Source organism: Sapajus apella, unplaced genomic scaffold (genome assembly GCF_009761245.1).
Source record: "Sapajus apella isolate SASKATOON/1434 unplaced genomic scaffold, GSC_monkey_1.0 scaffold12, whole genome shotgun sequence".
In the NCBI taxonomy this organism is placed as follows: domain Eukaryota; kingdom Metazoa; phylum Chordata; class Mammalia; order Primates; family Cebidae; genus Sapajus; species Sapajus apella.
This window is the reverse complement of record NW_022436952.1, coordinates 23649623-23669329: the sequence shown is the minus strand read 5'-3', so window position 1 is coordinate 23669329 and position 19707 is coordinate 23649623. Positions and strand designations below refer to the sequence as shown.

General features: G+C 40.9%; 1 protein-coding gene across 2 annotated transcripts in view; it reads right to left on the bottom strand.

Annotated features, from left to right (window-relative positions):
- Positions 1–19707, bottom strand: part of STX8 (syntaxin 8) — a 314660-nt gene that overhangs the window by 266977 nt on the left and 27976 nt on the right. For both annotated transcript variants that reach the window (XM_032280297.1, XM_032280296.1), the window contains exon 4: positions 15149–15259. In XM_032280297.1, the coding sequence (XP_032136188.1) occupies positions 15149–15259 (111 nt within the window). The remainder of the gene's footprint in view (positions 1–15148; positions 15260–19707) is intronic.

Sequence of the window (19707 nt, the reverse complement as noted above, 5' to 3'; positions counted from 1 at the left end):
GATACAATTCATTTCCTGAAGTTGAAAAGGATTAATACAAGCACTCTTAACATTCTGTCTTAACTTTAAAGGGAGAAAAACCCTAACTTTTCAAAATCTAGCAGCTGGGATGGGCTGTTTGTCTTTCTGTTGACTTACATCTCCATCTTGTGGTCTGTTCATGACATAGCTCTGTGTGTGTGTGTGTGTGTGTGTGTGCATGCACGTAAGTGTATACGTATGTAGACAAATATAACCATATACACTCACAAGTGTAATACATGTATATAAATGTATATATTTGTACTCACATATTCTTTAATTCAAGTAGAACATACAAAAGAAAAATCCCAAGTGTACCGCTCAAAGATGATTCACAAAGTGAATACCCGCAGTTAACCACTACGCAAGAAACAGAGTATGCCCAGAACCCCAGGAACCCTGTAATACACCCTTCTAGTCACTGCTTCCCCCAAAGGGAACCACTTTCATGATTTCTGACACTGTAAGTCTCACCTTTATAGGAATGGCACCATACAGTATGAACTGTATAAACTCTTCTGTCTGGCTTAGTCCACATGATGTTTGAGATCTATCCACAGTGTGGTGCATAGTTTTAGACTGTTAATTCTCATTTGCTGTGTGACATCACTGTATGAACATGCCATAATGTATTTATTCATTATACTATAGATGTTCACTGGGTTATTTCCAAGTGGGACTGCTAAGAAAAGCACTGTAAACAGAGACACTTATAGTCCCAACTACTCTGGAGGCTAAAGTGGGAGAATCGCATGAGCCCAGGAGCTTGAGGCTATGATTGCATCTGCACACTATGATTGCATCTGTGAATAGCCACTGTACTCCAGCCTGGGCAACATAGCAAGACCCTGTCTCTAAAAAAGAAAAAAAAACAGAAAAAAAAAAAATAGCACTGCTATAAACATTCTTGTACATGTCTTTTGTATAGTTCTATTTCAGCAAATACGGTTTTCCAAAGAGGTTGTACAATTCACAGATCCAGCGGTAGTATATGAGAACTCCAGTTGCTCCACATCCTAGCAACACTTGATATGCCCATCATTTTAATTTTAGCCATTCTTGTGGTATAATGGTATGACATCATGACTATAGTTTGCAATTACCTGATGACTAGTGAAGCTGAACCCCTTTTCATATGTTCATCAGCCATTGAATATTCTCTTTTGTGAAATTCAAGTCTTTTGCCTATGTTTTTCTAAGAGGTTGATTGCCTTTTTCTTGATTTATAGGGGTTCTTCACATATCCAAGATACATTTCCTATGTCAAATATTAATATATGCGCTGCAAACACAGGTTTTCATTCTGTAGGTTATCTTTCAATCTTTGTGATATCTTTTGATAAAATAACTTTTTATTTTAATGAAATCCAACTTATCACTTGTTTCCTTTATGGTTAGTGCTTTTTGTGGCCTGTTTAAGAAATCTTTGCTTATCCCAAGATCATAAAAATGTTCTCTTGTTTTCTTGTAGAAGCTCTCTGGTTCAACCCTTCACTTTTAGATCTACAATCCTTTTGGAATTGATTTCTTATGTAGAGTGATAGCAGAAGCCAAGGTTCATTTGTTCCATGTGGATATCCAGTTGTTGACACAATGCCATTTATTGAAAAGACTACATCATGCACATAAATCAGATGACAATATGTGTGTGAGACTGCTTCTGAACTCTCTATTTTGTTCCACTGGTTTATTTGTGTATCCTTGAGCTGACACCATACTACAACTTCATGGTGAGTCTGGATAACTGGTCATGTGAGTTCTCCGGCCTTTGTATTCTTCAAAATTGTCTCAGCTCTTCTTGTCTCTTTGCATTACCACATGAACAGTGGCTGCATTCAGCTTCTCAAGTGATAAAACAGGAACAAAAAACTGGCTGGGGGCTATAAGTGGGTTTGCTCTAAATCTATAAATCAATCTTGAGGAAACTGGCAACTTTACAATATTGAGTCTCCAATCTCTGAATGCGGCGCAGAGACTGAAGAGATCTAAACATCTTAAGACTCCATTCCGACTTATTCAAAGGTTCACTTTCCAGTTTGTTACCTATACTCTGAAAATATTACAGACAATACGGTATTTTGAGAGAGAGAGAGACCATATTTTCTCATAACTTCCATTATAGTATACTGTTATAACTGCTCTATTTTACTATTAGTTATTGATGGTAATCTCTTACTGTTTCTAATTTATAAATTAAACTTTACCATGGGTGTGTATTTACAGGTAAAAACACAGCATATATAGGGTTCAGTACTACCCAAGCTTTCAGGAATCCACTGAGGATCTTGGAACGTGCCCCCTGCACTTAAGCAGGGGACTACTCTATATTTATCTATTTGGCTTTATTTAATTTCTCTAAATAATGTTTTATAGTTTTCAGTGTAAAGTCTCATACAGCTTTCATTTTACTTATTTCTACAGATCTCACATACATCTTTCATTTTATTTATTTCTACAGAGCTCACGTTTTTTTTAAAAACTACTATGATAGCATCCTTAAAATTTTTGTCATTTGATTTTTCTTTGTTGCCTAGCTTTAAAAACCCTCTGAGGAGAGAAACTATCAGGTTGATGCTGCTCGTGTGTGGTCATGCTATGCTTCATTCTATTCTGCACAGTCATAGCTGGATACCTTTCTTGACTTGATCAATGACATGGAGTTGCAATGACCATTTGTTCAGATCTCAAGGTCTCTGGTTTTATTTGCTAGATCAGCCATCCACACAGATCATCTTTCTTTAAATTTAATCTCTATTTGGAAGTCAAGCTGCTAATAGAGCTTCCTTCCTATCCCATGGTGGGGGGAAAAGAAATCCAAACTAAGTGGCTACAGAGATCTCTTCTGGTGATAATCAGACTTATCAGTACATACATAACCTAAAAATTTCAAATAACTACACAGTCAAGTTCTAAGGTAGTTTCAAGATACTTAAGGGTATGACTTTAAGGCCTCTACTCCGTCATCTCTAAGATACACTGTTAGGCAAAAGAGAAGATGTGCAGTAAAGAATGTATATTACATTATAATTCCTGTCCCGTGCATGTATCCTTGGATATGTGTAGAATCCCTCTGGAAGGACACACACACTGAAACCTATTAAAAGTGGCTGCTTCTGGGGAAGGAAATTGTATGTGAGGAGTAGAGGGAGCCTGAATATTCATTGATTACGCTTTTGTGCAGTTTAATAATATAACATTTTACTTTAAAAATAAATTCATATTTTTAAGAATTCTTCAAAAACAAATATTCATTCCCATAAACCACTGGAACGATCAACATTTTGGCCTGGCACTATCAAGCAAACTGCCTCTTCCACCAAGAAGAGTCACAAAAAAACACTTCATCATATGACATATCTAGTTTTTCTCTCCAAGAAAACACGGTCACTATATACATTACATGGCTGGTATCAGACCACTAGTTAAGAATATTACCCTAAGCATTCTGCTTCAAGCATCACCTTCAAGATACACTGTGAAGCAAAGAAGATGATGCGCCATTAAGACTGCAAAAAATGTGCTAAGGCAACATACATTCCAGATTTTTCTGATCAGTTCCTATTTCAAATACTCCCTATGTTATACTATCAGTCCTTGCACCAAATTATCTATTAACATTTCTCCAGATGTGTAGACAAAGTCAAAAGCTATTACTTCTCAAAATAGAATTAAACAAGAATTAACAAAAAAAATACGAGACTATCTGTCTGTAGAAGAAACCACCAGCTCTATGAAACTGTATAAATGTGTCATGTTAAAACTGCATGCAGGCCAGGCGCAGTGGCTTCTGCCTTGTAATCCCAGCACTTTGGGAGGCTAAGGTGGGCAGATCATCTGAGGTCAGGAGTTCCAGACCAGCCTGACCAACATCGTGAAACCCTGTCTCTACTAAAAATACAAAATTACCCGGGCATGGTAGTATGTGCCTATAATCCCAGCTACTCAGGAAATTGAAGCAGGAAAATTGTTGGAACCTCGGAGGCAGAGGCTTCAGTAAGCCAAGATAGCACCACTGCACTCCAGCCTGGGCGACAGAGCAAGACTCCATCTCAAAACAAAAACAAAAACAAGCAAACGAAAACTCCTTGCACTTCAAAAGTACTTCTCTTAAACCTCTTCAGGAAGACAAGTGGTAGGTGTACACATCCCAGCTTCTTTAAAAAGTGAATTGGAGATTTCAAGTAATGACTTAGGTTCACTTGAGCCTAAATAAAATAATCCCTCAAAAAAAGGCCACTGAGTTACTACCTCTCTGGGATTTCAATAAAAGGAGAATTAACAAGAAATGAAGGTTCTTAATGAGGTCAAAGAATTGAAACTTGGGTCTCTGGTTCCTCAAGAAACTTCAAGAAGAGAGAGATTGTTACTTAGGGAGGTGCAGAGAAGAGCTGAAATACACACTACAACTTGCCTACCCCACATCATTATGCCTCACCTTCCTTGTTACCAGAACCTCAACTTTGTTCAGGGCTCCACTGCTCAGAGACGATAACTTTATCCTCACCCTCAGCTCAAGAATCTCTCTCTCCTGAACAAACCAAGCCAATCACAGCAACTCCAATCTCCCATAGTTTCTGGTATAACATGGTCATGTGGTACAGTAATCTACTTCTATTTTGAGTCAAAGTCAATTAGGGAGCCAGGAAGCTTTAAAAACAAGTAACTGAAAAATACAAAACAAGTCAAGAGAAAAAAAATGCTGAAAGCTATTAGAGAATCAAGAAAGTGGCTTTAATATTAACAGCAGACATTATCAACAGCTTTCATATAAACAACAACAGAAAAGCACACTTAAAAAACCCAAATTTAAAACAGCCACCAAAAAGATTTTAAAAAACAAATAAATTTAACCAAACATGTTACACTTTTTTGAAGAAAACATTACTCAAAGACCTGAAAACTGCTTTGGAGAAACAAAAAGAAAGTCCCATGATTTTGGATGAGAAAATTCAACATTGTAAAGGATTTCAAGATTTAACAGAATCCCATTAAAAAAAAAAAAAACAAAAAGCAGTTGCTCTCTCTTTTGGAATTACATTAGCTGATTCCAGGATTCATGTTTAAAAAATAAGCAAAACTCGGCTGGGTGTGATGGCTCACTCCTGTAATCCCAGCACTTTGGGAGGCCAAGGCAGGTGGATCACGAGGTCAAGAGATCGAGACCAGCCTGGCCAACACGGTGAAACCCTGTCTCTACTAAAAATACAAAAAGTAGCCGGGTATGGTGGCGCACACCTGTAGTTCCAAGCTATTTGGGTGGCTGAGGCAGGAGAATTGCTTGACCCTAGGAGGCAGAGGTTGCAGTGAGACGAGATCGTGCCACTGTGCAGCCTGGCCACAAAGCAAAGGGAAAAAAAAAAAAAAAAAAAAAAAAAGGAAGTGTAATGGTAGATTCGTCCTATTATGTATTAAAACTTAAAGCCTCCATATTTTAGAAATGTGGTACTAGCACATAAGTAGACAGAAGGACCAATGGAACACATTACAAAGACCAGAAATAGATCAAAATACATATGGGAATCTATTCTATGATAATGCAGCATCTTACATTTGAAGATGAGAAGATAGACGAACTACTAAGTAAAAAATACAGTCATTCACAAAAATAGGATAGAGCTAAGTAGGAAAAAAGTAGGATTCATACTCTTCACCAGTTAAATTCCAAATGGATCAAAGCTTTAACAATTGTAAAACCACAAAAGTACCAGAAAAAAACTGCAGGAGAATTTCTTTATAACCTTGATTCACTATAGTTATATATAATAATTACATAATACTCTACTAAGATATTATACTACATAAAACTCTCTTTATATGTTAGTTTGGAGTACGATACAAAAGTTTAACAGCGTTCTTTGGGAAAAACCGTTGGGAAACAGACACTCCCATAAATTGCTGGCACAAGCCTAGACTGGATCTACCCCACTAGAAAATAATGTGTGAAATGCTATCAAAATTATAAATGCACATACCTTTTCACTCAGCCATCCTACTTCTAAGAACTTACACAGAGATATACTTTCACATATGTGAAATCCCTCACTACTATATTTTTATAATAGAAAAAGACCGAAAACAATATTCATATATATGAGACTAGTTAAATAAATGACAGTAAATGCATACAATGAAATATTATAAGGCTACAAAAACTAATGACAAAACCTTATGTCACAACTGGGAAAATCTCCAAGATATTTGATCAGGTGACACAAGAATGTTGTAGAATGCTATGTATATGTTACCATTTGTGTAAAAGATGGAGGGAAACAGTATATGCATATTTGCTGGTATGCACTTAAGAGAACCCTGGAAGGATATGCCAAAAAATTATGGAGAGCTATTACTTATGCAGAGGAGGAGGAGATGTAGTGGAAAGATTTTCATTGAATCCTGTTAAATGCTTTGTAGATGTCTTAGCCATATGAATTACATGACTTATGCAAAACACATTCTCCTTTCTCTTCTATGGTTATGCCTGGAGCGTGGCTAGGAACTGCTATAGCTTTTCTGAGACCACGAGAGGAGTCACTATGAAGGGAAAGCCAACACTGGGAGGTGAAGTAAATGAAGAGACAGCAAGAACCGGAAGCCTTGACGGCAACATTGGGCTGTCAATCAACCCTCTCATTTCTCTAACTTGCAACTTATTTCATGGGACATTTTTCCCTATTGAAGCCATTTTGAGTAGGGTCATCTGTTACATGTGGTTGAGGGCATCCAACTGCTACACTAGTCTAGAGAGCTAAAGCTGGGCACCCCCTTAATAGACGTTGGCCACAGTGGGTCAGAACAATAAGCACGACCTTCTTTTCCAGGCTCCTTTGTCCTCCTCCCCTAACTGCTGAAGAAACAACCTTCCCTTCCGGTCTTCATCACACTTCTACACACCCATTTGCACTAATTTCACTGTGCTGTGATTTCGTGTACATTTCGTTTGTCATTTATAATGCCTATTCTTGCAGAGTTCAGTTCCTTGACATTTATAATGCCCAGGGAACTGAACTCTACAAGAATGGGCATTATAAATGACGAATGAATATGAATCCCCCCATGGGCACCTCTTAGCCCACCTTGCATGGCTTCAGTAAGTTCTGTTTCTAATCTTTGCCAAAGAAGAAAGCAGCAAGACTAAAGCTATTTGTCTTTCCATCAAACTACCTAAAATAATCAGGGAGGCAGAGACAAAGCTCTGTGCTTTACCAGGCCCTCTTCTTGAGTGTACAGAAAGATGACATTCCCCAGTTGCCCTCACAGCTAGGCTGGTGCCACGTAACTAGTTATGGCCAAGGGGCTGAGTGTGTGAAACTTGCAGACCAAAGCACAGAAGACGGATGTGAGTTCTCCACACCCTCATTCTTCTCCAGTCATGGGGAACACGGAGGCCTTGTGTCAACCCTAAGAAAGAAGCAACCTGAATCTTGGAGTCACCTTTACGTGACAGACTTTACATGAGGCAGGCAAAAAAAGCTTTCACGTATTAAAAGTGTGACATTCTCGGCGGGGCACAGGGGGTCACGCCTGTAATTCCAGCACTTCGAGAGGTCGAGGTGAGTAGATCATGAGGTCAAGAGATTGAGACCATCTTGGCCAACATGGTGAAACCCCATCTCTACTAAAAATACAAAAAGGAACTGGGCGTGGTGCTGCGCGCCTGTAGTCCCAGCTACTAGGGAGGCTGAGGCAGGAGAATCGCTTGAACCCAGGAGTCAGAGGTTGCAGTGAGCCGAAATCGTGCCACTACACTCCAGCCTGGTGACAGGGCGAGACTCTGTCTCGAAAAAAATAGAAAAAAGAAAAAAAGTGTGACATTCTCAGGTTTGTTAACAGAACACAGTCCATCACAGCCTGGCTCAGTCAACCTTTCTGTCAACAAAAATGTGCTGAATTAAAAACACACCTGCTGTCTACCCAACTCCGGGCTGGATGTTAAGGAAGATACAGAAAAGTGTGTGAAGATGCTCATTCACTGAGCATTATTTATTAAAAATTGTGCTAGGCTTTTTGGTCTTTGTCCTTGAGGTATTTAATATCTAAATCAGGAGACAAAATATACACTTGCAAAAAAGAAAAAAAGAAAAATTGTTAAGTATTAACCATATGGTCTCCCTAGCTAAATCAGCTTCCCACTAATATATTCTCAAAACACAATATATTTTTTTGAATTTATTTTACTGATTGTATGATTTTTTATTTCATGTTTGTCTCTCTCCCTGGACTGTACATAGCTCAACTGCAAAAAGCAGGTGTTTTCATTCTTTGGGTTTTTTTACCATTACATTTCCAGTACATGTGTATAGCACATAGTAGGCACTCAATAAAGACCTACTTAATGAAGGTAGGTTTGCTTCACCACATTTTTGCTTCCTTACCTACTTTTCATTAAACTAGCAGGAAACTGTAATATTATTAACTGTACTTAATAATTCCTTGGGGTTTGACTATCCCTGCACTCGCTTAGGACAAAGCAAATCTGTACTGACTTCAGCACACCCTTGCATGTCAGAAAAGCTAGGAAGTCACTGTATTTTAGGGGCATAAATAAAAGACAGAGGCCAGGTGCGGTGGCTCATGTCTGTAATCCCAGCACTTTGGAAGGCTGAGGTGGGCAGACCACCAGAGGCTAGGAGTTCAAGACCAGCCTGGCCAACATGGTGAAACCCGCTCTACTAAAAATACAACACATTAGCCAGGTGTGGTGGTGTATGCCTGTAATCCCAACTACTCAGGAGACTGACGCAGGAGAATCACCTGAACCCACGAGGCAGGGGTTGCAGTGAGCCAAGATCAAGCCATTGCACTCCAGCCTGAGTGACAGAGCAAGACTTCATCTCAAAAAAGTTTTTAAAAATTCAGAAAATTTAAAATAAAAGATAAACATGTATGGCTTCTCTATTGCCTCATATGAGGGGGCTTACGATATGGATGCATATTCCTTAGCAACTTCCTTCTTCTAGAAGGGTAGCTTGGTCATGTGCTAATAACATCAAGCAATGTGAAGTATAAATCAATGATTCTTCAGGAAATCTGTGTATTACAAGGCATAAATCATCCTTCTTACAAGCCAAGATTTAAATTGAAATAAAACATTCAATGGTTTAAAATGGGGAGGAGCATTTTTCATGCTAAAATGTAGTGTAAATTTTTCTTTTGCCCATCTTGGCTGCCAATCCAGTGATACGAAATAGACATTGGAAATATCATGCTTTGTCAGTAGTGCAAGAGAAAAGCATATCTCTAAAATTAAATTTAAAAATCTGCATGCTAAGAGAATGTGGACATTTCATTATTATCTTCTTTTGATTTTAGCAATTGGTCTGCTTGTCATTATATCCTTCTTGACACAGAACTGCCACTTCAAACTCTAAACAACTTCCTTTTCCCTATAATCCTCTACATAGTTGGTGGTGTGAAGATTAAAGCTTAGCCAATTAGCCACCCACTGCAGCTGAGTTAATCACATAATCTTTGAGATGGTCACAGAGCAGTGGAGTATGCAATGTTTTCTTCTTTTTCTTTTTACAGACAAAGATTTAACTAATTGTGAGATTTAGCAATGCTCTGGAATATAAAGGGCGGGAAGGTTTTAAATCTGAGGCTGTGTCATTGCTTTATGAGACAGGGCTTATCTTCTTCCAAGAGACACTGTAGCACAGAGACTTCTTTAACAAGTTTCCAAATACCCTAAATTAGTCAACCATTGCTTATTTAGACCAAGGTTTACTGCTTTGGAATAATAACCAGTAATCCATAAGGTAAAACTAAGATTCTGTCACATGACAGCTACACATTCCATTAGGTGATTGCCACGTTAATGTCTGTTTAAAGGAAATGCTAATCCAAACTGAAGTTTGACAATACTTGACTTTCCTTAATAAGGCCACATATGAGGAGGAAGAGAAAAGAGGAGGGGAAAGAGGGATGGAAACACTCAAGGGAATGAGGGATGGGGAGGAAAGAGGGGAAAAGGGGGTTGCACAAAGTAAACAAAGAGGGAAACAGAGGTAGGGGCTCTAGGAAGCGAGGCTCACCAGATTCCAAGCAAGTCCTGGTAAGGTAAACTGAGTTGCTAGGGAAATGTTGATTAGCAGATTAACCCCAGTTCTCTTACAGTGTGTTGTGGTCATGGTCTAGCATGAGTGACAAAATGTGCCATAGTGAGCATGTCTATAACATTTCAAAGTTCTGACACGGCTTTCTGGCCACTGTGCTTCTGGAAGTCATGAATTAAGGGAAAGACACCAATCCTCCACCCCCAAAGGGACAAAGCAACCCAATGACCCTCCCAAAACCAAGAACTACAGAAGCAAAGAAAAATGTTGGAGGAATCCAGACATGAGAGAAGCAAACGAAAATACTGGAGCAGCCCAGAACTAGGAATTAACTGTGCAGAGGACTGAGGAAATCTCTGTTAGTCATGGGAGATACTACAGAAACCAACTGGCAGAGAAAGGAATGAGTTTCTCCAAAGATAGAGCTGAGCGTTCCCTAACAGTTGGTATTAGAAATGACTAAGCAACTGATCATCAGGAGGGAAGGGGACACAATCTGTGAACCCACACATGTCATGTTTACAACGGAACTAAGGTCCTCAGAGGACTAGGTCCAAGCAAGAGAACTATTAGGTATTGAGAAGTTGGGGAAAGAAGGGGAGGTCTCAAGGATGGGGATCAGGAGTAAAGAAGGCAAAAATAATACTCTTACATAGGCAGGGGAAGGAAATCAAAGACCAGCAACTCTGACCTTAAATCTAAGAAATTCGACCTCCGGCAGTTGACTCTGGCTTTAGCATTCACGCATCCATATACTTATTGCTGGTCCTCAGCAAGTCCACATAGTGCCATCCTCCCTGACTAGTTGGAGCAACGCTAGCGGGGTATTTGTTCTTATGGCCCTTGATCAGATTTCCCGGGGACTCTTCTACACAGCTTTTGAGAGTGGTTTTGTCTAGTATGACTTTTCTTATTGATCAGACTCCTCTGGAATGTCTATAGGACTTGCACTTTTTAGACAAGTGTATGTGGACACCTTCCTGTTAGGGTAAATGGGACTAAAACAATCCTAGCCCAACAAGGATTCACCAATGGAAGTGAATGGGAAATTCACCTTCCAGTCCACCTACATCATTCTTCTTCCTCTTTGTATCTGCAATGATTTTCTTTCTTCATGGCACTCAATATCCAGTCGCCATGTTGGTTTCTCACTCTTGGCCAGACTCCATCATGTCATCTGGATCAGACCATCGCTGTCCACGTCTACCTTCTTCACTCCACAGGACTCATTTCTCCTTTACAGTGCTTACATTCTTTTTAGACAGAATTCTTCTAGAAGCTTATCCTACACTTCTGGTCCTGAACAGAAAAAATACACCAATATCTTTTTTTTTTTTTTTTTTTTTTTTTTGAGACAGTCTCACTCTTGTTGCCCAGCTGGAGTGCAATGGCGTGATCTCAACTCACTGCAACCTCTGCCTTCTGGGTTCAAGCCATTCTCCTGCCCCAGCCTCCCAAGTAGCTGGAATTATAGGCACCCACCAACATGCCCAGCTATTTTTTTTGTATTTTTAGTAGAGACAGGGTTGACTATGTTGGTCAGGCTGGTCTTGAACTCCTGACCTCAGGTGATCCACCCACCTTGGCCTCCCAAAGTGCTGGGATTACCGGCACGAGCCACCATGCCCAGTTGACATCAATATCTATGTCGCCCTTAGCTTCATCTTGAGAGCATGAAAATAAATCTGGCCAGTTACTTTATTTCAACCCTCAGGGCTTCGGTTACCTTTGCTTTACAGTGTCTCTCCAGTATTGTCTCTGTCCTCATGTCACCCCAGCCATTCCCCAAGAAACCGACAAGCAACAGCTTTAGTCAACCACATGGATCAGCCTTATATGCATGAAGAGCATAAGGCAGTTTCAGTGGCAGGACCTGAAAGGTCCTCAGAAGGCCTCCATCCAAAAAAATCACTGGACACTAACCTGCCAAACTCTCTAAACATTCCCATCAACTAATTAACTTTGGTTTAAATCCTAGGGTTTAAGGAGGTTTCATTTAAAATACCTCCAGAAGACAAGTCACTGCCAGCCATCGATTCCACTGCTAGAATTAACACAACATTGTTCACTAATAAGACAACAGGTAGCAAGCTGGGCATGGAGGGAAGCAGTCACAGAACAAATGAGATTTGGAAGGGGAGAATGGAGGGTAGAGGACCAGGTGCAGCAGAGGATGGGGTCAAACAGACCAGGTCCCTCTAGAGCACTCAGGGGCATGACAGGAGGGACAGAAGGTCTTCAAAGCAAGGAAGCAGCATGAGCTTCCTCCTAGCTTGACGGAGACACAGTGCTCCAGTAATAACATCTTGTATTTAATAAAGGTCTTAGAGTTTACAAAGCCCATCTCATAGCAATCACATCATCTGGTTCCTAATGAAAAATGGGCAGCATTTTTCAACACGTATCCCCAGTTGAAGGTCAATGATTTTGAAGCCCAGATGACTGAGGTGACTAGCAAGCTACAGAACTGGGTCCTTCTAGCAACTCGTCCAGCTGGTGCAGTGGTTAAGAATTCAGGGCTAAAATCCAAGCTCTGTGGCTGATTAGCTTTAGAGTCTTGAACCCTCTGAGCCTCAGTTACTACTCTTCTGTAAAATGGGATATTATAAAGAGCTCCTGGGCAAATGCACATAAAGAGCTTAGCACAGTGCCTACCCTATCAAAAACAAGTAGCAGACAAAAGCTACCAGTCTCATGACTAGTATATCGTGACATAGAGAAGTCATTCTAACCCTACCACCTACTAAAACCACCTGACAGTCTCTCCAGCCTTACTGCTGCCTAGGCCTCACCCAAGACTATGAATCAGACTCTGCAAGTATATGGTCTAGACATTTGTATTTCTTTCTTTTTTTTTTCCATTCTCTCTTGGGTGATTTTGATGCAAAATGCCACGATTAAGAATAAATGACACCGGCTGGGCGCAGTGGCTCATGCTTGTAATCCCAGCATTTTGGGAGGCCAAGGCAGGCAGATCACCTTAAGTCAGCAGTTCAAGACCAGCCTGGCCAACATGGTGAATTTCCATCTCTACTAAAAATACAAAATTAGCTGGGTGTGGTGGCGCATGCTATAATCCCAGCTACTCAGGAGGCTGAGGCAGAAGAATCACTTGAACCCGGGAGGTGGAGGTTGCAGTGAGCTGAGATTGTGCCACTGCACTCCAGCCTGGGCAACAGAGCAAAACGCCATCTCAATAAATAAATAAATAAGCAAGTAAATAAATAAATAATACACAGCCGTATTTCTCAAATTGTAATATGCATTCAAATCACCTGATGATCTTGTTAAAATGCAAGTTTTAATTCCATAGTTTGGGGCTGGGAAATCTGAATTTGTAACATACTAGCAGGCGAATGATGCTGACGCTGCTTATCAGCAGGTAGCACATTAAAGGACACAGAGATGATCAGAGAATAGGGGTGATAATGACAGGTAAGTGGGGACCAAAAACTAACAAAACAAAAACCACAAGGAACTAGTGGGAGGACTTAAGAGGCCCTTGGCCTAAATTCATAGGTTGGCCTCTTCAGCATCATTAAGTGACACAATTAGTGACAAGCAAAGAGCAGAGTCTGGTGCAAACCAGATGGTGCAAACCAGACTCTTCTCAAATGGGAACTATGACTGTATATCACAATTGCCTCATCACTACCAAGCAGAACGGTCTGAATGCTTTGTCCCCCTTCTGACCATCATGTCCGTACATGACCCCTATTCCTTCATGAAACCAGCTCCCCGTCCTAACTATGCCCCTTATTCATTTCTCAACTAAAAAGATTCTGCCTTCAGTGTAAAGCCCCTTCTGAAAGACAGTACCTTCCATTCACCTTGGATTCCTTCGCTCACCTGTACTCTTTAACCAACCTGGACCACCACCATCATCCACTTAGTTCACCCCAGCACCCTGGGACTGTATATGCCAGGGAAATAATTGGGAACCACAGTAGATTGGCCCATCACAGGCTTCTGTGTTCATTTAAACCCTGCGCAGGAGACTGCCAACAGAGTATCGCTCCTCCCTCGCTGCCTTGTTAGGTTCATTTCTTCACAGAAGCAACTTAGCATTTAATCTACCTTCCTGTATTTCACAGTTTCTTTATGAAACCTTGGATCGCCACTCCTGAGAAGACTGGGATCCAAGGAAAATCAGTTTCATTTTCTTCAGCTTGTCCTAGGCAGTGGTTTGCAACCCCTGTTGTATATTAGAATCACCTGGGACCTCCCTGCCCCTCTGTGTCTCCACCCCAATCCCACTCCAGTTTACTTGTCCGAGGTGGAAGCTGGTAATGAATGACTCGGGTCCAAAACCACTGCCCTTGGGAAGCCATACTATTCCTACCTGGGAACTAAGTAGAAACAAGCTCCTCTCCACAGTAAATGCATCATCCCTGCATGGAATATGAGGAGAGGCGGGTTTCCACCCAAGCTCATTGCCTTCTGTGATGGTTCCCATGATGAAGCTAAGGGAGCTCTGGAAGCAGTGGGAGGCCAATTCTAAAGATGTAACAATTTACGGTTCATCAACCTCAGCCTTGGAAAGCCGGACCCGTTCTCCGGGTCTTCCAGCAGAGCTGGGTTCAGAGCAGCTGTCGGCTCTTTGAAGTGTGACTCACTCACTGGCGAAGAATGGGGAGAAGGATCCAACTGCACAACTCCTTTGCCTCTATGAGCCCCGGACCAGTCTTATTAGGACTCATTTTTTTCAACAGGCCAATTAAAAAAAAACAAAACTCCTTTGCCCACACAGATAAGTAGTGACTTCAGGAGTTAATAAGGCAGTTAACAAGGCAGAAAACTAAACCAAAGAATGCCAAAGAAATTTTCTGACTTCACCCGCAGTCTACCTTAGTATGCTCCACCCGAGATGGGATTCAGCTGAACATACCTGGTTTACTAAATCTAGAAAATTAACAAAAACTAAGTTGAGTAGAAAATTAGAGTCAAACATCATCAATGAACAGCATATATCTTAATTGATCTGATTCCTAAATTAAGCCATTGAGGAAACAGCTGTAATATCTACAAAGACGTCTTCACCCACCAAGTAATCCCTGTAAATGAAAACATCCTACCTGATTAGATCTGGTTCAGCACCCTCATTCTTAAAGGATGCCAGAAGTAGTCTCTCTCGAGTTACAAGATCATCCAAGAGGTTCTGTCTTCGATCCCCTTCAAGCTGTGTGCTGCAGACATCTTGTTAAGGTCCAATGGTGAATAAATTACCTCGTTTTAACTATCACATTATTAAGTTAGCTCTTCAAGTCAGCTGTGGCTCTTACAGACTCAATCACTACCACCCAGAAGAGACTTGAGCCACTCTTGTGCTTTTCCTGCTCTGACCTTCACCTTCACCAGGCCATCAGGTAAAGGACCTTGACAGTACCATTGGAGAGGGACTTACAAACATGGACACAGATCACGACACAAGTTCTTTCACTGAGAAACATACAGGTAAAGAATACTTTCCTCCCGGTGACCACATTTATTTATTTATTTATTTATTTTTGAGACAGAGTCTCGCTCTGTTGCCCTGGCTGGAGTGCAATGGCATGATCTTGGCTCACTGCAACCTCTGCCTCCCCGGTTCAAGGAATTCTCCTGCCACAGCCTCCCGAGTAGCTGGGATTACAGGCGCATACCACCACACCTGCCTAACTTTTGTATTTTTAGTAGAGATGGAGTTTTGCCATGTTGGCTAGGCTGGTCTCAAACTCATGACCTCAGGTGATCCATCCACCTTGGCCTCCCACAGTGCTGGGATTACAGGATAAGCCACCACACCCAGCCCTAGTGACCAAATTTAAATGACTTTTCCTGCCAATAGTGCAATCTAGCTCAGTGATTCCTTAGGTTTTGAGTTGTATGTGTCAGTGTTCCATAGTGGAACATAGTTCTATAGTTCCACTATGGAACACTGACACATATAACTCAATATCAATACCCTAAGATGCTTTGTTTAAAAAAGTGAGGGTGTTGGGGGAAAGAAGTTCTCTATATTGCCTTCTTCCATGTTAATATCTATTAACACACCTAGAATGTATTTTATAAAGTGCTACTTTATGAAACAGATTTGCTCTATAAATTGTTACCATCAGTTCACTATTTAAATACATTGCATGATCTATAAAGAAAATCACAAAGAGAATCATTTTAATTTGTGACTTTAGCAAACAGGCTAGACTAGGAGCCCCAAAGGCAGAATTGCAGCCCTGTTTTCACCACCATGATCCTGAACCACTTATTTCACCTTTTTAGATCTCTGTTTCTTTCTATGTAACACCAAGTAATCTCTAACCCCTTTTCCATAGCAATTTGTAAGTGAGGGTTAAAAAAAATAGCCATCCTTCTAGGAAATGTAGTCTTTGGAAAGAAAGTCACAATTCACCAATAAGCGGATGGGAGTGCGGCGCATGCGCATACGCGCACATGAAGCAAAAAGGGAAGTGGCGTCTGTCAACAACCCTCGCCGCTTCCCTTGGACTAAATACAAAGTTTTACATACTAGCTTTCTGGATGCAAACTACACGAGTTGTTTTTTTTAGGCTGACTGGGTGTATGTGTGTGCGTGTGTTAAGAAACACTGTAAAGGAAATGTTGGAGACAACTTCTGCCATAAAAAGAATGAGTGGAGAAAGCTAACAAACACTTTTTAAATATATCTGGCTAGGCATGGTGGCTGATGCCTGTAATCCCAGCACTTTGGGAGGCCAAGGTGGATGGATCACTTGAGGTCAGGAGTTCAAGACCAGCCTGGTCAACACGGTGAAACCCCATCTCTACTAAAAGTACAAAAATTAGCAGGGCCTGGTGGCTCACCCCTGTAATCCCAGCTACTCGGGAGGCTGAGGCAGGAGAATTGCTTGAACCCAGAAGGCAGAGGCTGTAGTGAGCAGAGATTGCACCACTGCACTCTAGCATGGGTGACGGAGCAAGACCGCATCTAAAAAAAAAAAAAAAAATCCGACACAGACATGAAAACTGAGCACAAAAATAAGACACCTCGCCGGGCGCAGTGGGTCAAGCCTGTAATCCCAGCACTTTGGGAGGCCGAGGCGGGTGGATTACGAGGTCAAGAAATCGAGACCATCCTGGTCAACATGGTGAAACCCCGTCTCTACTAAAAATACAAAACATTAGCTGGGCATGGTGGCGCGTGCCTGTAATCCCAGCTACTCAGGAGATTGAGGCAGGAGAATTGCCTGAATCCAGGAGGCGGAGGTTGCGGTGAGCCAAGATCGTGCCATTGCACTCCAGCCTGGGTAACAAGAGTGAAACTCCGTCCCAAAAAATAAAAATAAAAATAAGCCATCCCAACTCAACTTTTTTTTTTTGAGATGGAGTCTCACTCTGTTACCCAGGCTGGAGGAGTACAGCCGTGCAATGTCAGCTCACTGCAACTCCGCTTCCCGGGTTCATGTGATTCTCCTGTCTCAGCCTCCCAAGTAGCTTGGGCTACTGGCACATGCCATCATTCCTGGCTAATTTTTGTATTTTTAGTAGAAATGGGGTTTCACCATGTTGGTCAGGCTGGTCTCAAGCTCCCGGCCTTGTGATCCACCCACCTCGGCCTCCCAAAGTGCTGGGATTACAGGCGTGAGCCACCGCGCCCGGCCGCCTCATACATTATTGAGAGGAATGCAAACAGGTTCAACCAACTGCCCGAATGCCTTCTAAATATTTAACAAAATATAAAAGGCACAGTCTTTCAACAGACATTTCTCTGCAGATACAGTGATACAAGTACTTAGAAGCAAGGATGTACACTGAACCATTATTTATAATAGCCACATTGGAAATATCAATAAGGAAGTAGTGTATCTGCACAACGGAATGTTTTGTAGCCTTAAAAAAATAATAGGAAAGCTGTTTAGAGGACTGATCTTAATTAACATTTTTGAGCACTTACTGTTCACATGAATTATTTGACATGGAATAATCTCCAAAATACAACATTAAACCAAAAGAGGAAAACAAAAACAAAAAACAGCAGCAGCAAAAAGCTAAACAGCGAATAGCATGCTCTCACTTTGTTAAAAAAGAAATCACATCTCTATAAGTGTGTATATAGACACAGAAAATTTCTGATACATAAACATTGCCTCTAAGGAAGGAGAACTGGGAATTAAGAGTATAAGGAATACTTATGTTTCACTGAATATTGTTTCCTTATGTTCATCTCTATCATTCACTAATAAAAACACAAGCTTCAGAACCATATGTATAATATAATCCCTTTATAGTCAAAAGAATTTTATATTTACATATGCATATATTTCAAGCCTAGAAAAGTCTGAGATACTAGCTATTAGTCATCAACACTTAACTATGAAGAATGAGATGAGACAGGATAGAATAAGGAAGAGAAAGAGGAGTCATTGGTAACAACTAATGAGAAACGTATAGGTAGAAAGTATAATACTTTTTATAATAAAAACAATAAAGGTACATTTTTAAATCAGCAGATACTAGTTACAGATTTAAACTTATGTTAAGAATGAGCTAACAAAGAACATCAGTTTAAAAACAGAAAACTTGATGTTTTGTAGATGAGTAACTAAAGAACAGAATCCCACTCAGTTGATGCTAGAAGAGGCCTTAAAGATCCCAATTCTCTTGTTTTGCTGACCAGAAAATTAAGGGCCAGCATGGCTAAGTCACTTGGCTGGGTTAACAGAAATCTAAGCTAGAGCCCAGCTCTTTCTATCCGAGGTCAGGGCTTTTCCACCAAACGTTCTGGGGACTCCTCCACCCGGAGGTGCTGACTTAACTTTGCCACTTCTTAGGATCCTGATAAAAACAATACTGTGAGAACGAATTCAGAATATTCCCAGAGACTCTGTAAATCTGGAAAACAATCCAATGAGGAATACTCTGTCTCTTTATGTTTTATTTTAATATACGGAGAGAAGGGAGCATAAGGAGATGGGGATGAGGAAGATGGAAAGAGAATAAATTAATGAATGGACCATCTGCATAGCAACCTTGCTATATAAGGGCTGTTGTTAAGAGATCAAAGGAAACAATCTATACAGCATGTATGTGAACAGGTATGTAGCAGCTGTGTAAAGCAGGGTAGTGGGGAAAGGGTGTGCCTGAGTGATGCTAAGGACAAGAAGAAGGGAGGGCACATAATTAGTGGCCAGTGCCGGGGACCCCCTCTTCCACCAACCTGGTGAATAGCCAAGGTAGAAGGTCAGAGAACAGATAAAGGAAAAGAGCTAACTATCATAGTACTTTGTCATTGGCTATTCTGATTGTACATGTAATTATAGCGAATTCATGGATCTGTAAGGTTGTAAATAAAACTGGATCCTGATTTCATATTATTGATACCTACTATCAGCATGCATAAGCTCAGCTTCTCTGCTGTAACCTGGTAAGCATTTGAACCACAGATGGAGCGGGGTAAATATGCAACTGGATCCATAGGACACTTCAGCTCCTGGATTTTCTCTTATATTTGATAGAAGGCTTAAGAATTTAGGCCAGGTATGGTGGCTCATGCCTGTAATCCCAGCACTTTGGGAGGCCAAGATGGGCGGATTACCTGAGGTCAGGAGTTTGAGACCAGCCTGGCCAACAGAGTGAAACCCCCATCTCTACTAAAAATACAAAAAATTAGCTGGGTTTG